Source organism: Calliopsis andreniformis, chromosome 3 (assembly GCF_051401765.1).
Source record: "Calliopsis andreniformis isolate RMS-2024a chromosome 3, iyCalAndr_principal, whole genome shotgun sequence".
Taxonomy (NCBI): Eukaryota; Metazoa; Arthropoda; class Insecta; order Hymenoptera; family Andrenidae; genus Calliopsis; species Calliopsis andreniformis.
Genome location: NC_135064.1, coordinates 19,439,676 through 19,454,646, shown reverse-complemented (window position 1 = coordinate 19,454,646; position 14,971 = coordinate 19,439,676). Strand labels below are relative to the sequence as shown.

At 38.2% G+C, this 14,971-nt stretch overlaps 1 protein-coding gene across 1 annotated transcript; it reads left to right on the top strand.

Moving 5' to 3' along the window:
* The first annotated feature begins 537 nt into the window (after positions 1 to 537).
* On the top strand, positions 538 to 7,355 carry LOC143177331 (uncharacterized). Its single transcript, XM_076375205.1, has 5 exons — positions 538 to 760; positions 4,867 to 5,143; positions 6,828 to 6,937; positions 6,994 to 7,119; positions 7,152 to 7,355. Exons 2-5 carry the CDS (start codon positions 5,020 to 5,022, stop codon positions 7,353 to 7,355), a joined length of 564 nt encoding a protein of 187 aa, XP_076231320.1. The 5' UTR covers positions 538 to 760; positions 4,867 to 5,019.
* The last annotated feature ends 7,616 nt before the right edge of the window (positions 7,356 to 14,971 follow it).

Genomic DNA, 14,971 nt, shown 5'->3' with positions numbered 1-14,971 from the left:
AGCAGTATTACCGAACAATCAGAACAAGTTGCAAACCACTTTAAAAAGTAACGATAACGAGAGCTTATTCAGTCTTCTAAACCCTTATTAACAGACGAGGCAGTAATGTAGAATAAAGCTGCACGAAATTAAGTTCATTAATTAGAACAGACACTAAAAGAAAAATACGGCCCGTTTTAAACAACGAAGGAAAAAAGATCCTTTTCGTTAGGATAACAGAGTATGTTTACCTGACGACGTGACAAGAATTACTGTTATCTAACTGGAACGTGTTAATCCACCCACTTACTTCAGCTCGCTTAATAACACTCTTACCCTTCTGCAAATTCTGGCGAGAACGCTGACAACATTAAAAACCATTTCACCACAATAAAGCCTCCCCAATCACAAATATTTCAAACTGTCCTAACAACCTTCATCATTCCAAAAAACGTCACAAGATGACGTCACCCCGAATATCTATCAATAAAATAGCAGCCTTGATTACACAAGTCCTCCACTCCAAAGAAACGAGCTAAATATAGATATTCGCTTATTGGTCACAGAAGAAGAGACTCGAGCCAAGCGCTAATTTGCATATCAAACAGTCCTGAAGATCCATTTCGCCGCTGAACAGTCCACAGATCGGCTCCAGAGTGATTTTAAATCCGAAGTCGCCGAGGGAGACGAGTCAAAGGGAAGCTTGGGAATCGGTCAGCGGCAGACTTCTTCCGGATTAGTCAACGAGGAGTCATCGACGATTCGAGCACGTCGACGAAAGGTGAGAAAGCACGACGGCCTCGGTTCGATGCACCGCTGCCCTTCGACGATGGGGATACGTCACGATCGAGGAAGTGCACTCGACGCGGCCACTCGGCTCCAGAGTCACGTATACCACGCGAACTATTAATTCACCGAGCCCTCTTCAGCGGGTCGCAGGAGAGGGGTTGGTCGAGGGCAAAGAACGAGCAGAGAACGGGGACAGGAAGGGGCGCGAGTGCAGGGGCGCAGATAAAGGTGAAAAAGGGCTAAATAGAAGAGGGAAGAAGGAGCAGGGTTGAAGGTGGCAACTGATCCCAAAGGAAATGATCAGGAAAATTTCAAAACTCAATGAAGTTGATAGTAGAAGGATTTATGCCTCCTGTGGAGTTGTTTTTACTGATCGATTGTGGAATAGCTTCTGCATGCGTTTGCAGTTTTTAAGGTCTCGCGAGGCTTTTAAACTGTTAACCGAGTTTTTTATTGAATACAGATGGCCAAGGCTTCGATCAATCTAAACAAGGCTCCCTGCAGACCAATTAATCTTCTGTATGTCTATGAAGGATGTTGATACAGATACTACATTTTCGCGCAGCTTTAGATTTAATACCTCCCCTGAATTAAAACATTCAATTCCATTTCGTCAATAATTTTACCCAAAATATATCTCAAGACACGAGAGAAGTTCCCTTCGGATTAAGTCGTAAAAGAAGGCCATTGCAAAGAACGAAACAGTTTATGTAGACGAACTGATGAGCGTGCAGAAAATTAGACTTGAAGTCAGACGAGAGTAAAGAATTCGCCTTTTAATAAAATCGACTCAGTAAACGCAGATTAAGTAAGAACGCTTGCCATAGACGGCGATGGGATAAGGAGAGCGGCGCAACGGCGGAAACGCAGCTTAGCTTGCGATAGAAGAAACTACGGCGATACAAATTACACGCTGGAGGAATCTAGTTACGTTCGACCTTATCTCAGGAAAAGAAGACCTAGGATAAGGGGCGAATAAGAAAAAAGGGAGAATCAGAGGTTCGCGAATGGTGGAAAGCTCACGTGAGATGCAATCAAAGCACAGAGAGAAGCAGGCTGAGCGATAAGCTGAAAGGTCGAAAAAGCAGAGGAATTCAATCGGTGAGTTTCAGAACAGTACAAGCCCAAAAACCACATTTCGAGATACAGATAATAGTCGATCTCAACTCGTAGTCCAGTGTATCAGGAAGCAATCACGTTCAACCATCACCACGGATCGTCAGCCACCGACCAAATTTCAAACATGGAAATTACAGGTTCAATACAGTAGTTATATCTAAAGCTGGGTCTACGCTACATATTATATAACTTTTTGAAAAATAGGAAAGGGAGATGTTATACATATGTTTCTGTTAGTTATATATGTAGTACCTACCCTAGAAAAGTAGGTAGACCTACCTTAAGAAATAAATCATAGTATATAATTTGCAAGTAATATTATTACTTCTGAGATATAATTACTATATTGAATCTGTCCTCTGCACGTATCAAATTTCGTCAGTGGATGACGATCGATGGTGATGGTTGAGCGTGACTGCTCCCTTATACAGGGTGATCAGTTTATCTGGAAACCTTTCGAATGTTGACAGCACTTATTCTAAATACGGTTAGCATTGTTAAGTACTGCCAACACCCATGCAAGGGTTTCCAGTTAAACCGATCAATCTGTACGTAGGTATCTAAACCCTAGAGCCAGAGTATATTAAGTCCACTTGTTTTCTGTGTGACTTAATACACTTTGCCTCTGGGTTCCAAACAAGGTAAGTGTCCCAATACCTGGACGCTTAAGACGTCAAATGATCCACTAAATGAACAACCTTTTTAGGTACTATCATACACGTTCCAACACTTGAACTGCTGAATGTACTATTTTACACCATTTTCTGTTCCTGCAGATACATCAGAATTCAAGCTTAAAATAAAATAAACTTAGAGTTAGTGTTCAGGTACTGGGATATTTACCTTACAGTTCTAACATTATTCTAAAGTACCCAATTTTGGACTTGCACTGTTCTTCAACTCACCAATTCAACGAGAAACGAGGACGATGAAAAAACCAGTGAATCATCCAGGATACCTGACCCATCAACGAGCCCCTAAACTCGAACAGCCTGTAATTTCCATTGTCCCCGATATTACGTTTACTCTGCTCCACCCTACACACAGAAATCCGCAACAATTTCCATTACGCGTGTGTTCCACGCGAAATCCCCGCGGTGACACGCTGCCTAACGACCGCGATTTCACGATGCCCAGGCTCGTGAATGCAGCTGCACGCGTTGTGCGCGACCCAGCTAGCCACGGTGTCACACGGCGCTAATTCTCCGCTGGTGCTGTTTGATGGACTTTCATCGGGGCTAGCGGTCTACCGAGCTGAATTGAACTTTAGCCTTTGCCGCTTTTGGCAGACCACCGCCTGGCCGCCCTCGACAAGAAACAAACTCGTTTCCCCACCCTCCCTGGGGAGAGGAGACTTGTGATAAAGTGTTACACCGGTCGGTGGTTCGCGAGATTTTTACTGCAGCTGCACCGTGGCCCGATTCGCCGAGAAATGGGCCGGGAACGCGGGACGATCGTCTGGGAATTTAGTGCTTCGAAAGTTTTACTGGAGCGTCGGAGATTTTTCCTTCGTTTCGACCCGCGATTTTAACTGCGCGCAACGCGACCGAGAGCCAGCGACAGCTTCGAGACAGTTTCGGTTGCGTGGAGTTTACGCTGTTACTTAGGGGTACTTAAGCTTCTGCGCCCTTATTTTCTGGAAAGGAGAACGTTTCTGGCAGCCTGATGCATTGCGGGGGTTGATTGAGTTGGAATTGTTCTTACTGGATGGCGAGTGTAGAGTTAAGTTATGTAGGGAATAGAGAAAATATTAGGATTGTGTACGTATGTATCTGTTACAGTAACAGTTGTGAAAATTTATGACGGTCTTCATTGTATTGAAATTATGGGAAATTGTAAGACAATGAGTTGAGGTTGTATAAAGACTTCTACTTTGATCATTCTGTATTCTAAGAGAGATATTTATGAGTTTCGCCTCTACCCTATTCACGAAGCAGGGTTAATTTATGAGTTTCCTAGGGTATGTTTTATTCTAAGCAAATCGAATTTGCTTAGTTCTTCTGAAAAGCGAGGTCTGCTAGATTAACGCAAAATTTATTACACACTTGTGTCAAATTTGCACCATGTATCATAAAAATGTTGAACGAAACTAAAGCGCGAGTTTGAATTTAATTTCGATCAACAGTTGCTTTCACTATTCAGGGAAACTTCACAGCCCCCAAAATAACATTTACAAACGCAACAGTCAGGAGAAAATACAGTAGAAAATATGAATTAATTACCATAGAATCAACTTTGCGAATTTTCCATGAATATTCAACATGAATTTTTCCTAAAACGAAATTCTGCGAGGAAAAATTGCATTTCCATGCTCCCCTTACCTTTATCAGGAGAATTATCCTATGTAGTCCTTTACAGTAAAGGCAACGATAAAATAAAGCAGGAAATTTATTCTTCGAAAGTCGTGTCGCTGTTTCACGCATTCCATGCAATTTTTCCTTCCACATTTTTCTCTCGAGTGTCCTAAACCCAGAACGAAACCTTCGCTGATACCCTTTCCGCGGATTTCTGGTTTATGAGCGGGAGGTCGACATTTAACGCGAAATCTTTTATTAAAGTTCACAGGACACAGTAATTTTCTCACCTATTTTTCCAAAGCAACGCTTTCGCCATGGCCCACCTCTTTTTTTTCAGTTCTTCTTTTAAAAACAGCATCTCTAATGGATCCTCGTAACGAGTTTTTCATAACTCTCGTTCCTTTGTTAGAAATAAATTCCGATCTCATTAACGTGTCGGATCAGTGGTTCGTGAAATTTTCCCCGAGGAATTACCTCTCGTTTTTGCACGAAGGAAATCTGCGTGTGACGGGCAAAACGCGAGACCGAGGTTGATATCTGAAAATTATGGAGGATATCTTTTCCTCCTTTGATCTTTTCATTAGCGAAATTGAAAGAAAAATCCGTCGGAACCGTTTCCATTGAACTTATATAAATAGGTTCCCCCTTTTGTGTACACCAAGATCTTCCGTTTTCTTTCTAGCGTTATCGTTCGCGGGATCGATTATGCGTTTAACGACCAACACGGTATGATCGTCGTTTGAATATTCATGTCGCTAGTGGTAACTGGCAACGCTGGGAACAGTGATTACGAATAATTCATGATAAAGAAGTGAGCGGGAGTGCGAGAAACACCATGAGTAAACAGGAGCCGAGGGGGCCACCACCCCCACCGCTTCCGCCACCCTATCCGCATCAGAAGCTTTTCAAGAAGTGCAAGAGTGCAACTTTCCAGTTGGATGGTGCCACATACACTATAGGTAATTATTACGAATGGCTCGTGCTTGCAAGCTTAACGATGCAACATTTTCTTTTTAATCGCTGTTCTTTTTAATTCTGTTGAATTCAAGCAGATTAGAATCTATAGCGACTAAATAGGTTTGCACTGTTACTTATAATTAAAGTGGAAACTCGGTTTTATGTTTGAAGAAAAGTTTAATATTCCTGCTTTTAAAAAACTGCACGACATTATTGGGTTAGCTGGTATCTAATTATTCGAGGAAGGGATTTTATAAACAGGATGATTCATAATTGGCTATCAATGCTTTCTGAAATAAATGTTCATTTTTCTGTTTTGTATGGGATCGTCAATAATTATGAATTGTCCTGCGTAGTTTATGTCTCTCGTCACGAGTTTTGTAGAACTACTCACGCTTCATTATTTCGTCTGTCATTTATTTTAGGAAACCAGACATTGATGTAAATGAAAGTGGTTCGAATTGATTTTGAGCAGTTGCGTTGAAACCTTCATTCTATGGTAAAATATTGAAAACAAGCCTCTTTAGTGGAGGTTGTGCAAGCTTCACTCTGAATTGACAAGTGTATTTGCCGAAATAAACTGACGATAATAGCCTGGTAAATATAAACCAAGGGAACGCTAATGGGATTGTTATTGGTCGATTATCCCGATGTAGAGCATCAAATTACTGGTGTCGCGAAACAGATGTTTAAAGGTACTTATTTCACGAACACCACTATCGGTAACACCTCCTGTGTATTATATTCGTAACCCAGAGTCGAAATTTCTGATGATTTCGGAGAAATTCGAACCCTTTGTCATTATCGATTGAAATTCTTGCCCTTTATGTCGGACAACAATTTAGTTCGAAGCACTGTCTAAAGAATTTTAGCTTTGCGTTTTGGAAGTTTCTGAACGCAGGTGTGGCCAACTTGTTTTAGTTTAGTTTGCTAAACTTACGAAGTGAGGGAACTACAAGATAAACTGTGGCGATGCTAAGAATTTGATGCGAATTTTATTTTTAGAGACTGAGAAATTGCTTTGATAGATCACTGCAACAGTCTAAATTATTTAGTAGCAAATTTTTAGTAAATAAGTAGAACAAATTTCAAATATTCCAATATTAAAATTTTCAAACTTTCAAATAGTCAAATTTTCAAATATTTAAATATTTAAATTTTCAAATATTCAAATTTTCAAATTTTCAAATATTCAAATTTTCAAATATTCAAATTTTCAAATATTCAAACTCTCAAATATTCAAATAGTCAAATTTTCAAATATTTAAATATTTAAATTTTCAAATATTCAAATTTTCAAATACTCAAATTTTCAAATTTTCAAATATTCAAACTCTCAAATATTCAAATTTTCAAACTTTCAAATATTTAAATATTCAAACTCTCAAATATTCAAATTTTCAAATTTTCAAATATTTAAATATTCAAATTTTCAAATATTCAAATATTCAAATATTCAAATTTTCAAATATTCAAATTTTCAAATATTCAAATTTTCAAATATTCAAATTTTCGGATTTTCAAATATTCCTAATTTCCTAATTTCTCACACAAAGTTCTCCTTGCAAACCCAGAGGACGTAATTACCAGCCATCTTTACATTTCTACACCAAATTATTACTACATAGTAAATACTTCATTACTCGCATGTACAACTTTCCAAACTTTAGCATTCCACATTTGCAGTCCTTGGAAGCTGGCTGATCCCCAGAAGATTAAAAGACTGTCCCCGCAGTCTTTTCAAGCAGAAGACCTTTAGATTGGCACAAAAACGTCATTCTCTACTAATGTTCGAGGTATCGAGAAGCTCGAGGCCTGAGTTTACAGAGACTCAATGGATACCCTGTTTCAGCTATCGGATATCTATAAGATCCCTTTCCTGGAAATCGTTCCGTTTCAATGCAAGTGCATCTGCACGTCGGCGTATGTTACGTGGGATTCGCCACGTTCATTGATCCATGAACAAAGCTTAGAAGAAGTCTCTGGACTTGCCCTTGCTGAATGCTACAGCTTTTAGGGCGAGGGAACGCGGGCAGCAAAGTCGAAGCTCGAAGGAAATACGGAGCATCGGAATTTTTGCGCACGGTTGCCGCAACAGATTCGATTCGGATCACGTACACTTGGACAACGAGTAGATTGTCAAAGTCCTTGATTCGTTCGGTGACGAATAGAGCGGCGCTTTTCCCGCGACTTTGCATGAATTCGCAACGGTGACGTTAAGATAAATGCTCGTTGCTCCACTGCAACTCGCGGCTGTCTTAGTGGTTGTCAGCTGAGAGACTGTGGGAGGTTTGACAATTGTGCTCCAATAGTATAGACATTTCTCGAAGATTAAATTGGGGCGTGTTTATCCTTATGGTAAAACTACTGTCAGCGCTGTAATAAATATTATTTCTCCAATAAAACTGATTTTAAATTTTTAAATATCTAATTGTGAGATACAAATCTTCAATTTTTAAAATTTTCGAATTTTTAGACATTTAAAGCTTGGAAATTTTCAGGTACTTAAATATTAAAATTTTTTACTTTTACATCGAAATAGTTTCTGGAATAATATTTCTGAGATTTCATGTGTTTGTGTTTTGCTGTGATAAAGTCTGCTTTAGGTTTTCTTGGATTTTTCATTTACTTATGGCTTTCTCTAAATGAAAGTTCGTATTGTAATTCACGAAAATGTTCACTGTAATGTTAAATAGACCAATCTGTAACAGCGGTGGCTGCAGCTGCAGAACGTAGAGCACATGCTGCTCTTTTTGCACAAAAGATGACACAAGCGAGAAATGCTGGGAATGCAAAGGTAGTCAACACGTCGAGGGGCTGTTTGCTTTTCTTCAAGCGAGTTACGAGTGCAAATAACGTAAATTATTTAACGTTGAGACGAGTTTTTGGTGCAGGGCTATTCGCAAAGCGAAATAATCTGTTATTTGCTGCTGGATATTTAAAGATAACGGTTGAATAAACGCAACTTTTTGCTATTTTCTGAAGCTACGAATTATTTGAAAAAGTATTTCAATCAGTGCTTTTACCTTAGCTTTGATCATTTTTAAGAAAATGCGTAAAAGGAAGGTATACATTTTTCTGTTAATCCAATGAAATCATTTATTTGAGTTTGTAAATTCGGAATTTTATACACATTTTGGTTCTAATAATAGTTAAAGTTTCTTCTATCTAATCTAAAGTCCAACATTCCAAATGCTTCCTAACTACAGAACTTAACCATTAACTAGTCTTTCCAATACAACAGATCAAAATTTTCCATCAAATTTCTGTAACAAATTAAAAAAAGAGAACAAAAGCAAACTAAAAATTGTAAGAAACTAAATTTACATAGGATGAAATAAACGTTAGAATTTGGACAAAAATTCCATAATTCCAAAATCTAAAATTTCTAGAATGAACATATTAGCAATTTAATTTCAAAGACTACTTTTTTACTTGAACCCACGATAATCAATTTCTCGCCCCTCTAATTATCCCCCACATTAATCCGCGGAAAGAAGAAATTGCATCCCGCTAGACGTACACAAATCCTCGACAAATCCAGCTAACGACTACAAACAGCATACTCTCCAAGCCTGCCTTTACCAGTTGCGCAAATTGCTATCCACAAACGTGCTTAATGCAATTTCTTTCGTTTATAACCCGATCGTTATGGCGACCCTGAAACAGACCTCTGCTTTGTTCGTTTTGCGTCCAATACAACGGAAACGGAACGGTTGCAATTACGCGGGGCAATAAGCGCAAGACAAAAGGTTAGAATGGCCCCTTCCACCTAGAGAGCCCACTTGACGAGTATTTGAAAGGCTAACGTTACTAGGAAGTAGTCCTTAGCGAGGATTCTCGCGACAGAAGAGGCGAACCATGTATTTTTCTAATCTTTAGCGAGCGGAATATTTATTTTTTTAAAGAGACTGTTCCAGACGGTTGAAGCAACCTTAACTTTCTTTCTTACTTGCTGGAAAAAAATGCTGTACTCTCTGCTACTAATGAGTTTGCAGATGGCAGACGTTGAACGACTTGACGGTTATTAAGAAAATAAATTTCTGGGGAATGGGTTTTAAAACAAGGAAAATGTACATGATTCTTGTTGTATAGCGTGCTCAACATTTAAGGATCGAAATGTGTTGAGACGAGAAGAATGTTGTATAAACATAAACGTACAAGAATTACAGGCTTTTTCATTAATATAGAAAGTGTCTAAGTACATTAAAAAAAATTTGTGAAAATGTTTGAAATTGAGAAATTGAAAATTTTTTAACTTGTAAAAACTGTATATTTAAATACCTGAAAATTTCAAAGCTTTGAATATTCAAAAGACTGAAAGTTTAAAAATTAAAAAAAGTATTTAATATTCGAGGCACAGTAAAATTTCACTGCGCTATCATCGTAAAATTCTAAGGAAACCTCTTTCAGTTATTAAAAATTATGCGCTACGTTAAGAAGTCGATAGCCCACGACAGAGCCGCGAGATAAAAAGTACCGACTCACGACCGCGAATTAATTATGCATACAAGGATACTCATTAAGGATGCCAGACTCACGGAGACCGAAGAGATGCTATCAATTAATTATACAACCTGGAATACTTTTTCTAGTGATAAACAAGGAACAAGTGATAGTCGTATATCTCTCCGTTTTTGAGCCCCTATTGTTATCGGGATTACGAAAATCCTGAACGCTCGAGGGTAGTCTAGTCCTTGTTCCAAGAGCACATGGCTCGTAAATTGAACAACCAGGGTGGAAATGAAAACATAAATATACAGCAGCAGATTTTCATTTTAAACAGTAGAGAATCGTACCTTAAGAAAATGTGTCGCAAAGAAGTTACACTTTTAATCAAAATAAAATAGTCTGGGACACAGTAATCGAGAAAATAGAATAAATAAAAGAAATTTACAATTATAAGTTCAAGAGACAAACTTAAAAATTATAGAAAATACATTTTTACTTGGCCTGAAAAACTTGGCACTTACTGTTATTAATTTTATTTCGTACAAATGGGAACAAATTGTCACGTGTTATTGAAAACCCTAGTTTTCAAGGAACCTATAATAAATTAAAATCTAAGCGTAAGTTTTTCAGTCTAAGCCAGGTGCCTATGGTTCGAGAAGACTCGACCAGAATTCGTGATGCATGAAACGAGATTCGACTTTCGCCGTAATTAACACTAACGTGACTGGGCACACATTTTCGGTAACGCGAAGTTCGAAGCTACATACGCGGTCGCGTTCTCGTATGGTCACGCAAGTACAACATTTCCCAGAACTTTCGACCTCTCGAATTCCCTATTTCCGTGTATCGGGTTAATAGCTCACACGTGGTAGTAAAAAATTAGCATTCGCGAGATCGAACGGTCACCTTTCGTTCTCGACACGCGAAATTCATTTGCAGCTATTTAAATTATTCATTTAACAGCGATTAATTAGAATTGAATTTCTTGCACGTAATCAGTCAAGCACCACCCCAGACTGAATTCTACTTTATTTATTCCAATTGTAAAAAGATAGATGAATGTTACACGAATGGTCAGAAATTCGATGGAATTTGTTAATCAGTAATACATGAAATTTCTGCATATATATAATTAGAAATAATATTTAAATTAGCAATTAGGGGGATTACTAAAGGAATATCTTGTGGTTTGACATCTATCCAAAAAGTAGTTAGAGTAATGACGTAGAGACTACGACTGTCAGACTGCGCGAGGAACTAGTAAGCAAACGTGAAGTAGTCATAGACAGGATTGGTCAGGCAGTAGTATTAGTTCGAGTTGGTACGGGAGCGTTGCAGTGATTGCGATCAATGGATGTTGGGATAAACTTTCTGTTCGCTAGTCACGAAAGCAACAAGACTTTACTGCAACGCGAGAGCTTCAGCATTAGTTTTCAATTAAATATTACTAAGCATAAGTAAATGAATACAATATAACGAATCCTAGTGTACCAGCTTGTGCAAAGTGCTACCTTCATTTTAATACACTAACTTAATTCGATATCAATTTTTAACTTGATAAAGAAAATAGTTATTCTACCACATCTTATTATTGCATTACTCCTACTTTGTTACGACATACTACTGCAATTACTACTTTACAAACAAGAATAATTAATTGTAGCTTCTCCAGAATTTCTGTTCTCAAATTTACTTAGTTAACAGAGGCTCATAGTTATTGAATATGGTTCGTGTATTCAGTTACGTAATTAAGTAATATTTTTAGATCGACATCCAATAAGTGATGTTTAACAGAGTTTCTGCGTCGGGGGTAGAATATCGAACTAGAGAATATTAGATACCCAGCTCCTCGAACAAAGTTTATGCACAAAGTAGTTCCTAAATACGTCTCGACATACACAAAGCATTATGCCAGAATACAACTCTCGTTATCTATTCCTTTCTGCACGCAAATCCAGCCTAGTCACGTCACCTTCAGAATGGGCTTAAATATTGATTTCCAATTCCTCTTGCGAGTCCCGCGCTATTCTTACCGTTTATAAATATATCGCGCTAGTACTTCCCGCTCTGGCATGGCTGAAATTTTTAGCCATTATGAAAATATTCTTTTGATAAATATTCTATTGACTAAAATTTCAATGAAGACAATTTTCCCGCTGATTTTTCGTTAATAAATTGCTCAGGAACACTTTACCCCTCATTTTCCACGTTTCCCTCATACGAAAATTTAATCCTTTAAGATACAGTTTTAACGTTCCTTCCATTATCTCGTAAAACTTTCTACTTAATAACTGTGCCAGAAAAGTATTCCAAAATTTTGCTAAATAATATAGATTAATGAGATATCCTGAGATGGTAAATGCACGGCGAAATACACCCGCAAAATCCACTTTCATGGAGCTTAAATAGATAAAGGTTAATGAAGGATCGAGGATCTTAGGTGGTTCAAATATTAGTTAGGCAAGATACGAGGTTTACACACTGATACGTATTTAATAATAAGACCGCTCAGGGGGATATTACACTCGATGGTAGCTGTTCTATCAATAATTAATACAGCATGTAAGTTTCTCCTAAGATACGTGCAATAAATTCCATCTTCGTAACTTCTCAAACTCGTGTCACAACAGCGCAGGGAATTTCAATTTAAGCCACTATTCCATGAATGAACTTATGAATACACAAAACAGAAAGAAAATATCCCGATACAGAATGTTTATCTTTCGCTAAATAAATACTGCATTCAGTAAACACCATAATGTAAACTTAAAGGTACGTGTAATAATATTTTTGCTGAAGTAGCAGAGAACGTAAAGTACACAATGTTTATAGAATTCGTGCTATCAAAAAGACGAGAAATTCGTGAATTTCTACTGACACGTGTACACTGAAAAATTGCTCAACGATGGGTATCAAGTGTTCAAATTACTAGCCTCCTATTGCCGAGATAGATGAGGGTTGTCTACGATATCACGATATAAATCAAGCGTCGGGATCAACACCCCAACCGCGACAAAACTATATCTTTCCTCTCCGATAACATCACTCTTCGACTTCTACAGATTAACACTTCTGAAAACACATTGTAAGCATATATCACTTCATGGTAGCATGAGTCTCCGAGTAATCGCCGATATAAATTCAGGAAATGCAAAAGGATTTATTTCGGAGCGCGGAATTGCAATAAGCACGTAAATATTCGTTTATGAGGGATGAATAACTTATAAGGCAGATGGCACTGGACCTTTGGAATCAGCCATAACCGATAACGCTCCATCAGTCACGGTACAGACACTCATGGGATTCGTAGGATTCAATATCGACAAAGATAAATTTATGGCAGACGAAATGGGCAATGAGGGACGCATGGTTTTTAATGTATATGGTTTCAGAATCGTTCAGACCCACGAAACTCTAACCTGATCGTATTAGAGATAGTACTCGAACCTTTGACGATGGCAATGGCGATGTTTGACTTATGGGGTTTGATAGCTACGATTTTGTGCAAGATGTCTCGGAAGTTGCGAAGTTTGACTAGGTAACTCTGAACCGAAGAGGCTTAATATATTCGATGTAAACACCAGTTTATGTGAGTCGATAGTGTATAGTAATATAATACAGAAACCTATGTGCACGATTAGATGTGGGATTAGATCGCCTTAGAGTCCAAAGAGCCTATGAGAATATTCTATATTTTAGAAGGTTCAGGATTTGAGAGTCCTAAAGGTACCCATTAGTTTGTTCTCAGCTTCCATGGGTCAGTGGTGTCCTGAGGCATTCTAAGTGTCTTATTTTTAAAAATTCTGGGAGATTTTAGTGTTTCCTGATGAATTAGCGTTTTGAAGAATCCTAGGAGTTTATCTTATTTCTGAAGGGTCTAGAGATTCCTGGTATTGTAGAAACCTCTTCTTTGGAGAAAGTCCTAGGTCCTCCTAATGTTCTAGAAGTCATTTATATTCTGGAGGAAGTCCTAGACATTCCTGATGTTCTAGAAGTTCCTTATAAATTAGAGGTCCTGGACATTTCTAGTGTTCTAGAAGTCCCTTATATTTTGGAAGTTCTATATATTCTTGATGTCCTAACCTACTTAGTCCTTTACATCTTGTAGGTCCTAGACTTCTCTGTTCTTCTAGAAGTCCCTTATATCTTAAACGTCCTAGACATCCCTATTCTTCTAGAAGTCCATTGTACCTTGAAGGTTCTAAACACCTCTGTTCTTCTAAAAGTCCCTTACACCCACTTCGGTCTTAATATTTCTACAACTCTACAAGCCTCAGGAGTTTTAGGAATGCCTGTCGTATTAAATCTCCCAAATCCCTTAAGGTCCCCATACATTTCAGGAAACCCTTAACTAATAAGTCTCGACCTTGTTCGCGAAGTTTCACGAATTCATGGCCATCAGCACCGAGTCCCCCGAGTTTCAAATTCTCTTTATCATGTTCCACAAGTCTAGTTCCTCCTTATCGAGTCCTCCGTATGTCCCACGAGTTTGGAGCTGTCTTTATCGAGGACAACCAATCAAGCCAACCTCAGTACGAAGTTCCAATAAATTCTCGACCATTGATATTGACTTCAGAGTCGTCGTATTTAGTTGCCTTACGCCAAGCTTTCAGCTTACTATTATTACATTTATTACATCCCCCCTTATGTTATTATACTATAATCGATCCTCCGCGAGGATTTCGTACATTTACTGCAGCCAGGCGTTGCTGCATTCTGAACGAGGTCTAGTTTTCAGAAATGTATGGAATTTATATCGGTATGTAATTCGACTAGGAGATAAAGAGGTATTATTATATATTATATAACAACTCACGCAGAATAGTTTAGCGATTACGTTTCGATGGAACATATACTTACGAGAAAGAAAATGGTGCACCATCCGAAATAAAATTTATGAACCTTGGCACAGAGGAAATGGTTGCGGTATGCGGGTGTACACACACCACTTTGGAATTACGCGTTCACCCACGTATCCGACATTCGTATCCGCATTTTCCGCGGCAACCACTATTTCCTTGCCCGAAATTTAAATCCGACGCCTGGTTCCTCGAGACTTGTTCCATGAGAATTAATATTCCACAAGGATGTACAGTATACAATAGCCATTCTTGGCATGCTGTTTTACTGTACAATCAATAGTCTGTTGTCAGACCTGACCGAGGTTTCCATGCCACGTACTGAAATACTAGGTACTCAATTTTATTTGACATTATACTTTTTGCAGAGAACACAGAAAAATCTTAAATTTCAAAAACGTAGGTATAACTAAATTTCAAAACGTCTTCAAGACTGCTAAAACATACAATAGCTTCTTTTAATAAGACAAATTGATCGAAACATCGCAAAATAATTGGGATTACAGAGCATTTATACTA